This window comes from Candoia aspera, chromosome 2, assembly GCF_035149785.1.
Source record: "Candoia aspera isolate rCanAsp1 chromosome 2, rCanAsp1.hap2, whole genome shotgun sequence".
NCBI lineage: Eukaryota > Metazoa > Chordata > Lepidosauria > Squamata > Boidae > Candoia > Candoia aspera.
Genome location: NC_086154.1, coordinates 80,964,087 through 80,980,073, shown reverse-complemented (window position 1 = coordinate 80,980,073; position 15,987 = coordinate 80,964,087). Strand labels below are relative to the sequence as shown.

The 15,987-nt window shown below is 37.8% G+C and overlaps 1 protein-coding gene across 1 annotated transcript in view; it reads right to left on the bottom strand.

Annotated features, from left to right (window-relative positions):
* Positions 1–15,274, bottom strand: part of PDLIM4 (PDZ and LIM domain 4) — an 84,495-nt gene extending 69,221 nt beyond the window's left edge. Inside the window, exon 1 of the mRNA XM_063292330.1 lies at positions 14,993–15,274. Coding sequence (XP_063148400.1) covers positions 14,993–15,085 — 93 coding nt within the window. The 5' untranslated portion in view covers positions 15,086–15,274. The remainder of the gene's footprint in view (positions 1–14,992) is intronic.
* Between the last annotated feature and the right edge of the window lie 713 nt (positions 15,275–15,987).

Below are 15,987 nucleotides of genomic sequence, written 5' to 3'. Positions count from 1 at the left end.
TTCTTCTATAGAGGGTTTAAGGAAATTCCAACAAAACCTTTCTTTAGTCTCTTGAGTGTCTCACTGCCGCCACTTGGTGATGGAGGCTGGGAGAGGTTGGTGGGGCAAGGGGAAGTTTGGGGTTTAATCATCACTCTGCTCTGGGTTACATAAGTAGGAGACGGGGGGATTTATGAGTTCACAGCAATCTGCTCAACTGCTTCTCCCTGAAGGATGCAGTGGGGGGTGGGGGGATTTTTCCTCCACAGTCCCAAGCCAGGTCAAAATTTAGCCCATTTTAGAATTCTATCATTTTTTGCCAGCTACTCCCACCAGACCAAATTCAGTCCCACTCTGTTCAGTTTTGAGAGAATTATCCTGATGATGGAGAAGCCCCTTTACATTCTGTTGTGTTAGAAAGAATAAAAACACCGTAGCCCAGCAAAACCAATCCCATTTTCCTGCAAAAAAAGAAGCCAGTCTTTAATAAAGCAGAATTGGTTTAGAAAAATCTAAGTGGTAGTCTGTTATAAATGACAGCCTTTGTCTGGATGGAGAAATAGAAACAACAGTAAGTACTTCCAAAAAATGGTGTTGGTTCCATTAAGGAAAGGTGAACGTTGGAGTGTTTTTTAAAAATATTTTGATTGCATTGCTTCTTTGAAATTTAACACCTACAACTTCTTTTTCCAGCCAGGAACCTAAGAAAATAGAACGATTGTCTTTGTGCAGGCTACCTCCAGCTGCTGATGTATGGATTTCTGAGCTCTGTTCCCTGGAAACTGACACATTTCCTTTACATTCACAGTGAAAAACCATCCTCTCCAGAGAGTACAAGAGCTTGCAACTAAACAGTATGGTCCTAGTTATTAATACTGCTGCTGGGCAAAAAGAATTTAATTATCTCATTAGCGAAGACGAAAAACAAAACAAAACATCACAGGGCTTGGCATATTCATCCTTGTCATCCCCTGATGACAAAATTATTCCCCCACCAGCAACCCACTTGGCTTCTGGATAGGGCAAGGGAAAAGCAAAGCCAACACAGAAGCTAAGCAAACTGCCTCAGCTGGAGACTGCTGACTGGTCACTCTTCTGTAATGGTTACAGCAAATGCTAAACTCTTTCCATAAGTGGGCACATATGCAATTCTGAGAAATTTTTGCTTCAGGAGAACATCCATTTCCCAGAAAGTAAAGTGGTGTTTTAAAAAATCAGTTATTTCACCATGCAATTCAGTACATGGCAGAGATCCCAAACACAAAAACTTCTTTTGAAACCTTTTTTTTGGGGGGGGGGGGTCCAACACTGAGTTCACAGAAGGCAAACCAAACAGGTTCAGAGATAAATAATTTGACGAAGAAAATGACTCAAAAGAGTTGTAAGACGTCAATAGTAAACATTGTCCCAGCAAAGCACAAAATGACAATTCCATAGAAGGCAAATAAAATTATTCAGAGAAGTACATATAACCACATAGATAAAATACCCACTCACGTCATCCATCCACATTGGAGGGAGAAAGAGGCAAACCATTCACACCCTACACAATATATACACATAAGATCTGAGCTGCTTTCCTTAGGAATCAAAAGAATTGGTATTTCTCTATTCTTAAGCAGCACATGATCACATTTGCTCTGTTACACAAAGCTCTATAACCATTTCTTTAAAAAGTTATTTTCTAGGGTTGATAATCAATCTCAACAGATTATTAGAGCAACAAATATTATTAAAGACTAGAGTGTACTTTTAAATGTTTTCATTTTAGAAAATATTAAATAATTATAATCAAGTTGAAAAATAGGTTTTCATACGTGTACTTAGTTTTACTTTTTGATTTAAAGCTTGCTCCTCTTATGTTTGTATAAAGGCATTTCCACAGTAGCTAGGTGCACCTGCATCAGGAAAACAATAGTTTAAACTTCGTATCAAAAATGCTGATGTCATTATTCCAACATTGCAGAATGCTGTCCATTCCAAGTAGTTCAAATGTTTCTGTTTTGTCCAGCTTGGCAACGGCAGAAAGTGTTTAGGGTGTGGGAGATTTGTTTTGTTCAGCTTCCACCAAGTTCAGATTTTGCATGAAAAGAACATGAATAATTTCTCCTGCCTAATTTCCTATTCTGGATTGTCAGTGCAATCGACTAATTAAAGTAATTAATAAGAGGCATGACATAAAATCATTCTAATTATCAGTGTAAAAAATACAATGAAGTGAATAAAGAATATTTTACTATTATGTCCAAAATGAAATTTAAAACCAAGCTTTTTTTCCCTTGAAAATCATCAAACTGCTATGAAGTTATTCAGAGAAACTTGTGTTTTCTACAGCAAATTCACAATGTGTTAATTGAAAGTTGTTAAGTCAGGGAAAAACATTCAGTAATATACCTACGGTGTCTTAGATTGAAAGGCTTCCCTACTGTTTCACATTATGAAATTACAAACAAGATTCAGCCACAAGATTCAGCTTGTATGATAAAGCTAAACCATACTATAGCAGCAGAAGAGCAAATCTAAAACCTATCCCAAGTCCTCTTAGCACAGGCAAAGGAAGTATCTGGAGAAACAAACTTTCATTTTCAATATTTTGTCATTCTGTCTAAATGAAGACAAAAAATTCTTAATACCATCTTCAGCTTATTGAAACTTCCAAGGATTCTATGGTATCCTTCTGGACCAGCTGCAGGAAGTGGGAAGCATGGTGTTACAGTAGTTCTCTTCCTTTTCTCCATGGCAAGTTTCAGATGGCATTTGTTGGAGTGGAGAAGCTGAACTCCACCCCAAACTCTCAGGGTGCCTTAGGGCTTGACATTCTCTTCCCTCCCCTACATGAGCCCACTGGAGGAAGTCATTTGTCTGTTCTGGGTCAGGTATCATTCATGTGCTAATGATACTCAGTTGTTCCTCTCAATCACTGGCAACAAGCAATGCAGTTAGTATCTTGTCCCAGTGCCTGGAGGCTGTTGGGGTCTGAATAGGGAGGAACAGGCTTAGGCTCAATCTAACAAGACCAAACTGCTGTGGATGCTTGGTCCTCGTGGTACTGGGTATCTTCCATTTTTGGTCCTGGATGGAGTTGTACTACCCCACTTGGCAATCTCAAAGACGGTAGCTATGGCCAGGAAGGCCTTTGCATAGATGCAGCGACTATGCCAGTTGTGCTTATTCCTGGATCAAGAGACCCTCCTCACGTTCCCACGTACCTTGGTCACCTTACAGATGGGCATAGCACAAGGTCTAGGTATTCGAAGTATTGCACGTCTCCCTTGGTGCTATCCATCTTGTGTGCTATGACCCATTTGGCTTTCTTCAGATCCTATTGATTAAGCAATGTCATCTAGCAGGACCCAGGAAGTGGGCCTTCTTTGTTGCTGCACCTGCCCTTTGGAACAGCCTCCCCTGGATTCATATGGTTCCCACCCTGCCTGGCTTCAAGTGTTCTTTGAAATCCTGGCTTTTCCCTCGGGCCTTGGGTTAGGATGGTTCAACGGGCCCTTTAAACCAGAGGGGGATGCAGAAGGATAGTTTTGTTTCCTAGGATGGTGGTTGTTTTATGGATGTTGTTGTTTTTTATGGAATTATTCTTTTAACTTTGTGAAGGCACCCAGAGGCATTTGCAGTCAGGCTGCCTAGTAAATAAATAAATAAATGTTAATGATTCAGGCTTGTTTCAATAAAATATAGCATTCTGGTTTGGGTATAACAAATCATGATTAGCTGAAAAAGAAGTGGTTATTTCCAATTTCCTCCTCATACCCACACCACAGAAAAAAGAAGGTAAAACACACCAAATTTAGTGCATATGCTTTTATAGGAGCATCACATACAGTTTTATCTCTAAAAAAAATTACTGCACTGGTGGCATAGAAATTGCACCTGCATTCAGGGCTGAAGGGTTAAAATTCACTTACAGTTTCTACCTATGGCAATAATATATAGAAATCAATTGGTTAGTCACTTAATCCCTTCCTAGTATATGACCCCTATTCCTATTTGAGTGCTATCTCCAAAATGCAACTAATTATATAGCATCTCATCTTACAACTGTGCATTAGTTTTTTAAAATTATATAAAATAATTCTCATTTATTATTTGGTCTACTGGATTAATATAATTTATGCAATTTTAATGAAATCAATTAATTTATAATTGAAGCTGACAACAATTATAGAAATCAAAACTGAGATGTGAATCATAGTAATATATTTCTTCTATCTTCTACATTTCCTTAATAAAATTATTACTTGATAATTCTGTTAAACCTCAACCACAGAGACAAATTTTAAAGGACTATCTTAAATATTTGAAAAACCCATTAAAACACCCAAGACTAATACTTTTCAAGCTGTACAATATGACAGAAATATATTCTACAATATGTTTGAATAAACCTGAACAAGACTAATCTGAATCTCCTTGCTAAGAGATTACAGTTGTAATGTAGGATTTAATGGATCCTTCCTAGAGGTGGGGCACATACTCAACAGACATTTCAGTTCTATACTTGGACAGAACTGGCTTAACGGACATCTCAGCCACAATTTATTGGAGTGAGACTGGCCACCACTGCTTGCATTGTGAATATCTCTACTTTTAATGACACCTGAACACAGTAGTGAAAACTAGAGACTGGAGATGTTGGCATTTGCTAAACAAGGAGTGGAAGGCACTCTAAGGAAATAACAAAGCTGGAGTTGTTGTATACAAGAACTCAATATTAGAGAAAATTATATATAGCAGAAATAAATGTATCCTTTTCAAAGAGGGAAAGGAAAATAAATAGCACATGGGTATTTATTTGCTCCAGAGTAAGGATGAGAGACTAGGGCAGTAAGAAAAATACTGCAAGCTCTGTTTAGTTTTTCTTTACAAATTAACAGAATACTATCAGTACTTGTGGCAATGATGGGAATCTTATCAAGTTAATTTTATCACAGAGCCTAGTATTAGAACTATTTCATACAAAAATATAATATAAATCAGTATGAATTGATAGCTGGATGGATTCTAGGAGTTGAAGCCCACACATTTCTTAAATTTGTCAAGTTTGAAAAACACTGATATAAATGGATAACCTTAAAAGAAAACAGTTTTCTTACACTGTGACTATTCTAAAGAAAGAAACAAATGTGAAAAACAGCAGGAACAAGGGAGCAATGAAGGAAAACTAGCATAAAAGTTACCCTGACAAAAATATGGCTTAGTCTGAAACCTTCTCTTAAGTTACCAGGCTGGCTGCTAACTTGCTCTTCAAGTAAGTACTTATGAGCAGCTCCAATTTATCAATGAAAAAAAATGCATAAATAGTAGGCTCTAACATTTCTCCAGTTCGCCACGACATTATTCTCATTCCTAGCAGCCTTTGAGGCCTGTAATTTTGCTGCCTTTTGCAGAACAGAGTGAATTCTTGAACCAAGTCTCAGGGTAACATCACAGAAACATGTCAGAGCAATAGAATTTAAAACAAACATGACTGAATTCTTCTGTAGAAACTCCTTTAGTCAGCCTGTTAATGCATATACCTAATCACCCTCCCAAACTAATATATGAATTAAAATGTAGCTGAAATTTAAAAACTGTTTTTTTCTGTTTTCTGAGGGAGGTTCTTAATAAAAAGTATGTACAAAGATGTCTATATTGGTGAAAGAAGCCCATATAAGTTGCTTGCCAAAAAATGCATGTGTAACAACAGTGCATGTACAAAAGATATACTTGGAAAAATGTTTACAAGTATATATTCAGAAATGTTTATTTTCATGAAGATTTTATTTTTGTTACAAATGAGTAGGAAAATGGTCCAACGCAAGTTTAATGTTAAAAAGATTAAAAAGTGACCAAAAGAAAAATGGACTCACTCACCTACCCATATTTGTGAATAAGCCTCATTAAACAGTCTTATTTTTGAGTAAAACAACTGAATTTGCTTTTAAAACCCCACTTAAGTTCTTAACTGATGTTTCTATGGAAGAGATTAGGGTACCATATTTGGGTTGCAAAATCTAGATGACGACTACATGGTGCCAGAGATACAGAAAAACATAAATCTCCGCTTCCATCTAGCGGTCGTCTGGATTTTTGGTGTTCAAATCTCATCTAATCCTAAATGAGATAAATTCCACCAAAACTAAAAAGTGGCTGAGAATGAGAAAAAGACAGACTTTTTAAAACAAATAAAGTATGTTGAAGTATATGTATAGTTTTACTCATTCCTCATCTGTACGATGCCATATACTTATCTACTATAATAATACCTGCTATTAAAATCCCAGTTTAAAATAATGAGTTTTTAAGGGAAAAGGCCCTATATAAATTAAGAATACACACAGCACCCTTGGCAAATAAAAATCCAAATTAATTACTAATATAATTGTTTTGAAAAACTGCATTTTCCCTTTATCTGTATCTCTTTTTTTAATTTGCTGCAGAGAATTCTTCTAGCACATTCATTTACAGAGATCATTTTGTAGACTGTAGATGGGAAAACACCCTTTAACAACTGTTTCTCTTTGCAATGGCTTGACAACCAATCACAAGTAATACAAACAAAGCATTTATCTTCAAAGAGAAAAACAAATGGTCAGTTCATTTCAGACTTAAGATACTGAAAGATCTAAAGTTCATACATTTTTGCTACATTAAGACAAAGTTCAATACTCTACATTATTAGAGTAGACAGAGTATCTAGAGTGTAGGGTATTAAATTATAAAATATTCAAAATTGAATAGTCTAAGAAGGATGGGATGGGGAAAATGTTAAATACATTTATACCATATATGCTGGTAGACAGTATGGTTTTAATAATTAGTGGAGAAGCTAGAGAAACTTTTATATGTATTTATAAAAACATTTCAAATAGCTTTGATATATCACATTGACCTATTAAGCAAGCCTTTTTCCTCCTCAGTAATATAATAATAGACATGTCTAACAGGGACATTTTTCAGGGCAGCCCAAAGACGAGATGGGTAATAGGTTCTTAGTATTATCTTTTGCATTTATGATCAAATATTCTCAGGTACTGTGGGATAGTACCCTATTATAGGACAGGGAAAACGAAAGGAGCACGTAGTATAGTCATATGTACTATATACCAGCCTTTCTCAACCTGGAGGAACCCTTGAAATATTTTTAAGGCCTCTGCACATTCAGGATCAAATATAGGTCAGAAGTTACAAAATTATATTTGTTTCATGTGGAGGCCTGTATATATGCATTAACAGTGTTCTTAAACTAAAAATAAAGAAAGTTACCTCTTCAATGTGAAGTTGCCTGAATTTGAAATAATTTTTTAAATAAATTGTGATCTCCCAGGGAACCCCTAGTGACCTCTCGCAGAACCCTAGGGTGCCACCGAACCCTGGTATATACCGATGATGCTACTCCCTTTTGGAGTGGGCAAAATTATGCAGCGGGCAGAAAAGGAGTGAGCCAGAGAAATGCAAGGCTGATACAAGAAAAAGAAAACGTAACTAAAACTACTTAACATCAAACCCATTCACATTATCTCTCCAAATCTTTTTAGTTGTGCTGTGCATATTCACATTCTATCCTTGGAAACCATCCACACTTCCATTACACCTATATAATTAGGCCTACACTGTGTTTTATACTTCATGCTTCTCACTCTTCTTGAGGATCTCATCAGCTCATCCAACTGGGATTTTTTCAGTCTTCCCCTTGGTCTTGACCCACTCACTCTTCCTTAATATATCTGTTTTGTTATTTCATCCTTATCCATTCTCTTCACATGCCCAATTTTCACTTCCATATAACAAATCCATTTTCACTTTTTCCCCAAAACATTTATTTCTTGCAACAGACTGCATGCTGTCCATCACATTTCTATCAGTATTTGCCTACTTTAAAATTTCTCCATCCACTTTTCCACTGTTACAAGCATTCCACTATGGTACACAAATTCATCTACTTGCTCTGTTTCCCTCCTCCCCCCTTTATTATTCTTACAATTATTATTCACTCCACCTTCCTTATGAAACACAATTACTTTGGTTGAAACATGCGGCTATTTTTCAACTTTCTCGAGGCATTTCTGCTTTGCTTTACATCCATTTCTTCTTTGATGACAATATTTATAGCATTTAAGTTCATGCCTCAATGCATCACTATCACCATTTACTTGTCATTCAAATCTGTAAAATACTCCCTCCAACATTTCCTCGCTTCAGTTTCTTCCTAAATCATTTCATCACTTTACTTTTAATTCCATTCATTCTTTGGAGGCTCTTCGTTAAGCTATCTTCACCCACCTCCAAAACACTTTTTTATTGCTATCATAATTGCTCTGCATTTTCTCTGTATTTTTAATTGCCTCTTGTTTTTTGGCCACATTCTTAGAAACTATATTTTTCTCTTTATATACATTATACAACATATTGCTCTCATGCTCCTTTTTTGCAGTCATCATTCTCTTTATTATCATTTCACAAAGCATCCTTCTTTCATACTGCATTATTCTATACACTTCTGTGGTACTCTAACATAATTCTTTTTCCTTTGATCCAAACAGCTTCTATGTTCTTTTTTCTTATATCCATTCTTCACTCACTCTGTTGAGAGATTAATCTACCTTTTAAAACTTCTTCTTACAGGATCATACTCTGTCTTCCTGCAGTAGTTCTATTTTCACATTTCTTTCATTTAGCTCCTTTTCTTCCATGCATGTTTTTCCCCCAAGTTCCACTTTGACATTACCAAAAAATGGTCTGTACCACCCTCAGAACCTCTTGTCATTCTTGTATCTTTCATTACTTCTTTCATCATAAGCAATAAGTCATATTTTTAGATTTATATTCATTTCATTGTAGTATATACAAATGAATAGACTTATGATTAAAACATGTATTGGAAATAAACAGCCTTCTAAGCTGATATTCATCAAGCAGTCACCATTCTCATTCATCTTTGGATCTCCAAATGGTCCAGTCACATTTTTTGTTCTCTTTCAGCACCTTCCCACCCATCCATTCTAGCAGAATATTTCCCCCCACTCCTGACTGCATTCATTCAGAATGTTTCACAATTTCCCCCCAATTCCTATCTAATTTCTTCCATTATCACTATTTACTGCAGCATAATTTGCAACTATCACCAACCTATCTATCGACTCAAAAGAAAGCTGAGCTTTGTTCAGTGGGACTGACAGGCGATGTTTATGGAACTGCATTTATAGAACAGCTTAGTTTTGGCATTTTACAAGGGGGGGAAATCAACATATTTTTTATTACAGACTAAAATGGTCCTTCAAAATAAGTATTTCCCTTTAATCCCTAATTAACATTAATTTTGTATTAACACATGCGACATGCTAAAATCTGTAATGTTTTCTACCTCTGAACCTAAATTTCAGTTGGATTGCTGAAAGCAGAATCCAGTCCCACACATGATAATCTAGCTGCCTAGATTACCATGTGCCACCTTTTTTGTATTTCCAAATAAGAAATTGTATACAGCAAATTCTCTTATCATGAGTGACTGATTATGTGCCATCAAATCATTTTCAGCTCCTAGTGACCACATAAATAGATTTTCCCCATGATGATCTGTCCCTAACCTGGACTTTCAGGTTTTCCTTTTTGTATATATCTAATTTTTATTTAAAAAGTTTTTCCACAGAGTAAAAACAGCATAAATTTTAAGTTAAAGATAAGCAAAATAGAGAAAAGTAATAGAAAAGTAAAAAAGAAATAAAGGAAAAGAAGGAAAAAAGAAAAGAAAAAAAAGAATAAAGAAGCAGCTTCCAATCTTCTTAACAGCAGCTATAAGTACATTTGTATTTTACCCTCTCTCTCTCTAAGGTTACATTAACGTTTCCTTCTTTTCATAATCTACCCTTTCTAATCATCAAATCCATAAATCATCAGTTCATTTTTTCTTTTTTCAGCAAAAAGTCCATAAGGGGTTTCCAGTCACTAATAAATGTAGTGGTTGATCTTTCTCTAAGCGAACAAGTTAATTTTGCCATTTCTGCTAGTTCTGTCATCTTCACCAACCATTCCTCCATTGTGGGTATTTCAGAATCTTTCCATTTTTGTGCATATAGTTGTCTCGCAGTAGTGATCATATATAAAAATAATCTTCCATGGTTTTTCTTCTAGTTGTCTGTCCATTAATCCCAACAAAAAGGTTCTGGTTTCAGTTGAATCTTAGTCTTTAAAATTCTTTGTATATGTATTTGAAAATTCTCTTTTATGTTATAACATGACGTGAATTTCAATCCTTTCAGCCACATGTTTTCCCGGGCTTCCAGGTATTCCAACACTTTATCTTGAGTAGAGTTTTCTAAATCAGCCTTTTTCATTAATTATCAGTCTCTGTTGAAAAAGATTTTGTTGTTGCTGGTAATAATGAAGGGAGAATTTGGAGCAACTACTTTTGGGGTGGAGCCTATGTTTACTTTGTTAGTCCCAGCTATTTTTAATTCTCTTGTTATGAGGAAATAAATCACTGCTAAGAGGTAGGCCGCACTTCCTATGAAAATGGTGAGGATCTGCCTAGGCTCCTATCATACTTTTAGGGAGGACTTCATCTAAAATCTGTAAAAGTGTCCCCTACACAGTCTCTGATACATTTCAACGTTCCTAATGTTCCAGAGTTCCCCACCCCACTTTCCTTAGAAGTTGAACAACCTTTATGTTTAACAGAGCTGCAGGTCTTGAGTGGTTGCTGTTTGGCAGGATGGGCGGTCCTCTTTTCAAAAGAGCAAACTTTTGAGGCCCTCAGCTTTATCTGTGTTGGCATCAGCTGCTGCTTTCAATAGTTCATAATTATCTTTAGATTATAAGCACATAAGGCATTGCTTTCTTGCTTTAATAGCCTTACTTAAGGGTTATTGTTTTACATTACTGAATCCTGATTGAGATCTAGCTTCAATTCACTTGGAGCTGATATGACCAGTTCTCAGAAATACCATATGCGTTCTATTCCTTGTTCATCTCATACTTCATTTTTTGTTTTTCATTTTTCTCCATAGAAACTTTTTGTTTCTATGGAGGCTATACAATGTTCAATGCAAGAAAGATCAGCAATCTAATAACCAACAAAAGCAATCATTTTGTTATCAGATACACAGAAATGATTCAAGGCAGATACTCCAAAATAGATAATCAAAATTCTAAAAGCACACATAACAGCAATCATTCAGAATTGACTTGTTTCAATGTCAGTAAAAAAGGAACCCTGTTTCTGACTTAACACAGATTTGAAAGGAGCCATCCAGACCACTGAGTCCATGTCCCCCCTTGATACAAAAATCTAAATCCAGATAGATGGCTGTCTAGATTCTACTTGAACACATCCAGTAACAGGCAGCCTTCATTACCTCTTTGGGTAAACAATTCCACTATCAAACTTGGAAGGTTTTCTAACATGGAATCTGCCTGCTTTAACTTAAATCCCTTATTCCATGTCCTATGTTCTGGTCTGAGAGAAAAGTCTTGATTTTCTTCTACATGCCATACTTTCACATGCTGTCATATCTGCTCTCAGTTGTCTTTTCTTAAGGCTTAACACACATAGGTCCATCAATCTTTCTTCATAGGTTTTAATTTCTAATCCTTTGACCATCTTTTCTGCCCTTCTATGAGCTTGTTTCCAATTTTTCTGAATCCGTCTTAAAAGGATTAAAACAACTGGGCACTATTTCTGAGATGAAATCTGACCAAAGCAGAATAGAAGGGAACAATTACTTCTTGTGATTTGGAAAATATACCTCTCTTGATGTAGCCTTTAGGTAACCTAAGGTAAGCATTTACCTTATTTGCAGCCACATCACACTGTTGACTCATATTCAGTTTACAATCAACTATTCCACAGATTTGTTTTTTTCCCTAAGTGAAGTTTGCCCTTGTCATTATTAAATATTATTCCATTACTTTTTGCGCATTTCTCTAAACTATCAAGTTTGTTTGGAATTTTATCTCTTCTTGGGTATTTCATACTATCTGCAGCTTTGATAAACTTTCCTTCTACTTTTTCAATCAAACAGCAGATCAGGCAGGAAGGGTATGTGCAGGTCCCATCTCCAAAGGCACTCCAGCTGGCAAGTCCCAGGCAGTGTGACTTTTCTGCTGTGGCCCCCACCCTCTGAAACATCATTCCCCCTTAGTTGAGGTTAGCCCCATCTGTTAGACTTCCGGAAGGCCCTTAAAACATGTTTTTTTCACCAGCCTTAGGAATCCCAAGGAGAGCCTGCAAGGTGGCTCTATGAGATTAAGTAATGTTTGTTCTCCCACTTTCTTGGGTTTTATCTGTTTATTTTATTTTTGGTTTTTTAAGATTGTTATGGAGTTTTTAACTGCTGTTGTGTTGTATGCCACCCAGAGTCACATGTTTGTGAGATGGGTGGCTATAAAAATATGCTAAACAAACGAATAAAATATTGAAAAGTAGACAACCTAAAATGATCTTTACAGCACCCCACCCACCATCTCTCTCCAAGGAGCCATTGATGAGCTACAATCTAAGTATGATTTTCAAACCAGCAATTTATTTACTTAATTGCTGCACCATCCAATATATCTGATCTAAGAAAGGTAAAATTAGTCTGCCAAGATTTGCTCTCGACAAATCACTGCTGACTTGTTAATTACTGCATTGTTTTCAAGATGATTATACTGTAGATCTATCTCTCGATGATCAGTTCTAAATGATTGATCTCTCGCTTGATGATCTGTTCTAGAATCTTCCCAGGTATCAATGTCAAACTTGTTTGTAGTTTGCTGTATCTTCTTTTGACCCTTTTAAAAGTCAGGAGCAACAATTGCTCTCCTCCAGCCATTTGGCAGTTTTCCAAGGTTTCTCAAATATGATAGATGAGGGCTCAACCAGACCATCAGCTACTTCCTTCAATACTCTACAATACAATTAATCTGGTCCTAAAGATTTAAACTCAAGTGCAAAGGGATTTTCTTTACAATGTCGCTATCAGTCTCAAGATTAAAACCTGCCCCTTCATCCTGCTCTGCACAATTCCTTGGTGGAACACATGGTTTTGTTGGTGAAGACTGAACTAAAACAGGAGTTAAATAGCTCTGCCCCTTCTTTGTTACTTGTTAGCATTTTGCCTTCCTCACTGGACAGCCGTTTCACTGATTCTTTTATTCTGAACATACTTTAAGAAGCCCTGTTTTATTTTTAGTTTTCTTTGCTAATTTGAGCTCATTTTGAAATTTGGCTGTCCTGTTACCAGCTCTACAGTTCAGGGCTACCTGCTCTTCCTTTGCGATCTGGCCCTCTCAGTTTTCTGTGTTTGTCTTTTTGTTTTCAAATTTTCCCTAAGCTTTTTATGTAGCCACACTCATTAATTTTGCTGTCCCCCATTTTCTCTCCATACTGGAATTGTTTGCAACTGTACTTTTACTGTCTCACTCCTGCTTTTGAGCTCCTTTTGCCATTAGCTTCTCTTGCCAGAGGATCTTACTTATCTTCACCCTGAGTTTATTAAAATCCACTTTTTAAAATCAAAGATATGTGCTCAGTTGATTCCAGTTATAGTTTTCCTTAAAAATCAAGAACTCAAGCATTACATGGTCACCTTTTCACAATATCAGGTCTATATTGTACCAGATCACATGCCATATTCTGTTTTTACTATGTTAAAACTGGCAGCATAATGTTGTGTAGGCACATTTAAAATTAAAATGACTGGATCTTCATAACAGAACCAACCTTTCACAAATTCCTTCTGAAATAAAATATCATGACCAGTATTTATTATGTATATCAATCATCCTAATAGTTAATACTGATTATTGTTTTAATTGACAATAGTGCAATGAGATCCTGTCATCTTTCTCAGCAGAAAATAGCACTGAATTTTCACACTGCCTAATAAGTATGCTTAGGATTTGCCCAACATATTCACTCAAGTCTCACTGCTTTTGGGAAAACAAAGTTTTAGTAATCACACATAGGATCAGCCTGTTAGAAATTAAAATAGTTTATGAGATGATTTCATTAAAGTCAGGACAATAACTTCTGAGACTAGTATGTCCAGGGAGAAATGCCCTGTTCTCCCAAATGTTATGACCCACCACGCACGGGGGGGCGGGGTTAAATTAAGGGAATCATAATTCTTTACCTTGCATTAACATTTATATAATTATGTACCTTGCATTAACATTTGCTGCCAATCCATGTATTGGTGGGCAAACGCATTACCCGATCAGTCCACTCGCAAACTTTTCACTTCCCTCCCTCGAAGAAACTTCCCAGAGCCCTGCACGCTCGTTAAAAAAAAGGCTGTTAAACTATAATCCCATCTTTTCTAGTCACTCAGCAGCTCTCTTTCTCTTTTTAAGGTCGTCCTTCCCAGCCTAGGCTCAGAAAAACTACGTAGCTGCTACGCAGCTCAGCGCCTGCAAATCTAATACCCCTTACCCTTCTTTTCCCACCGCGGCATCTAAATCAGAGCGAATGTACTGAATCTCACTAAAATCCCACGCAGCATCCTTCTTTTTCGGAGGGGCGTTCACCAAGGCGCCCTCCTGTTTCTTGTCCCGCTGCTTGTGTTAGCGCGGAAAAGCTGCAACAGCGGGAACTACAGATCACCGAGCCAGATGGGAAGCAACAAGTGCCTCCCGCAGGGTCGGCAGGCAGCCTACGAGAGCCCTGGAGGGCCTTTGAAGCGCATCGCCGCTCTTCTCTTTGGCTGGCTGGCGTCCTGGGGCTTTCCAGGTTGCCTCAGACTGATGTAATGGTGCCTGGTGCTGGCCTGAGGATGCGGGTCCACACAGGGCATTTTTCTACCACCCCCAATCACTTTTGAACAAAATCAGGCGCGTGCAAACGTGCTTTCCTTGCATCTAGGCCCGCACGCTTTTTTCTTTACCAGTCTGCCCAAGACGGCGCAACTACACGAGCTATTTGCCGAAAAATGCCAGTTCCCGCCTCCGTCGCCTGAGGCGCTTCTCGAAACTCCATCCATCCACCGCCAGCGCAGAGAGAGAGAGAGAGAGAGAGAGAGGCGCGGGTTTTCCTCACACTTACCCTGGAAATAGTCAGAGGAGTGCTGAAATCTTTGCCTCCAACCAGACGGAACCCCCATGGCGAAGGACCGTTCAGAGCCACTGTCTGGGGCATGGCGGGGCTCTTCAATCGAGAAAGGAAAGCGGGACGAGAGCGCGCGCGCCTGGCCAGCCGGCTAAAATCAACTCGGAAAGCGGCGTCTGCTCCACCAGCACCTCTGCTGCTTTCTAATCCACTTAAAGCGTCTGCTAATCTCCGGTCCGGCCTGACGTCTCTCGGCTTCCCCGCACAGAGGAGAGGAGGAGGAGGAGGAGGAACAGTGGGCAGAGAAAGGGAGAGGCGGGGCCCTTCACGCTTAGGGCGGGCGGGAATCCAACTTTCTCCTGGCTTTTCTGTACAACGAGCCGTTGGAGAAGGATATTCCCTGATTAGACTTGGCGAGCGATTTTTTTAGTCAGAGAAGCAACCTACACGCGCCTTTTCCTTCAAGGGTTCCTGCTATTCTTTTGTACCTATGAGTAAATTGCTAACCAGTGCTCAGATTATCAGGGGAGAGGGCTATTGATAAAACTCCCAAACCTCAGCTTCAGATGCTCTCCCTAACTAACGTGCAACTTTCTAAGGAGAGAGTAAAAAAAAAGAACAACAGGTACGTCCTGCCTTTGTTTCCCCTCCAATTCCAGCAGTTTTGGCTTACATTTCTTTTCTCTACACATGGTTGTACTATCAAGCCTCTGCTAGAGACCCTCCCCCAATGTACAGATTGGTTTTATTTACACAATAGTTTACAAATTGTTACAAGCAACTGGAGCTTTGAGTGATTTACAGAAGAATGGAAAATAAAATGCCTTCCCCTTACTTTGTGTACTCTCCTAAAAATACTATCTATTTTTAGGAGACTTTGGCATAACAACTGAGCTAAAACTAAGGAAAAACCTACGGATCCAAGCTCCCACCCCAATATTGAGTACTATTTTTGGAGGGGGATAGGGGATCAAAAATACCTGACTTCTGTG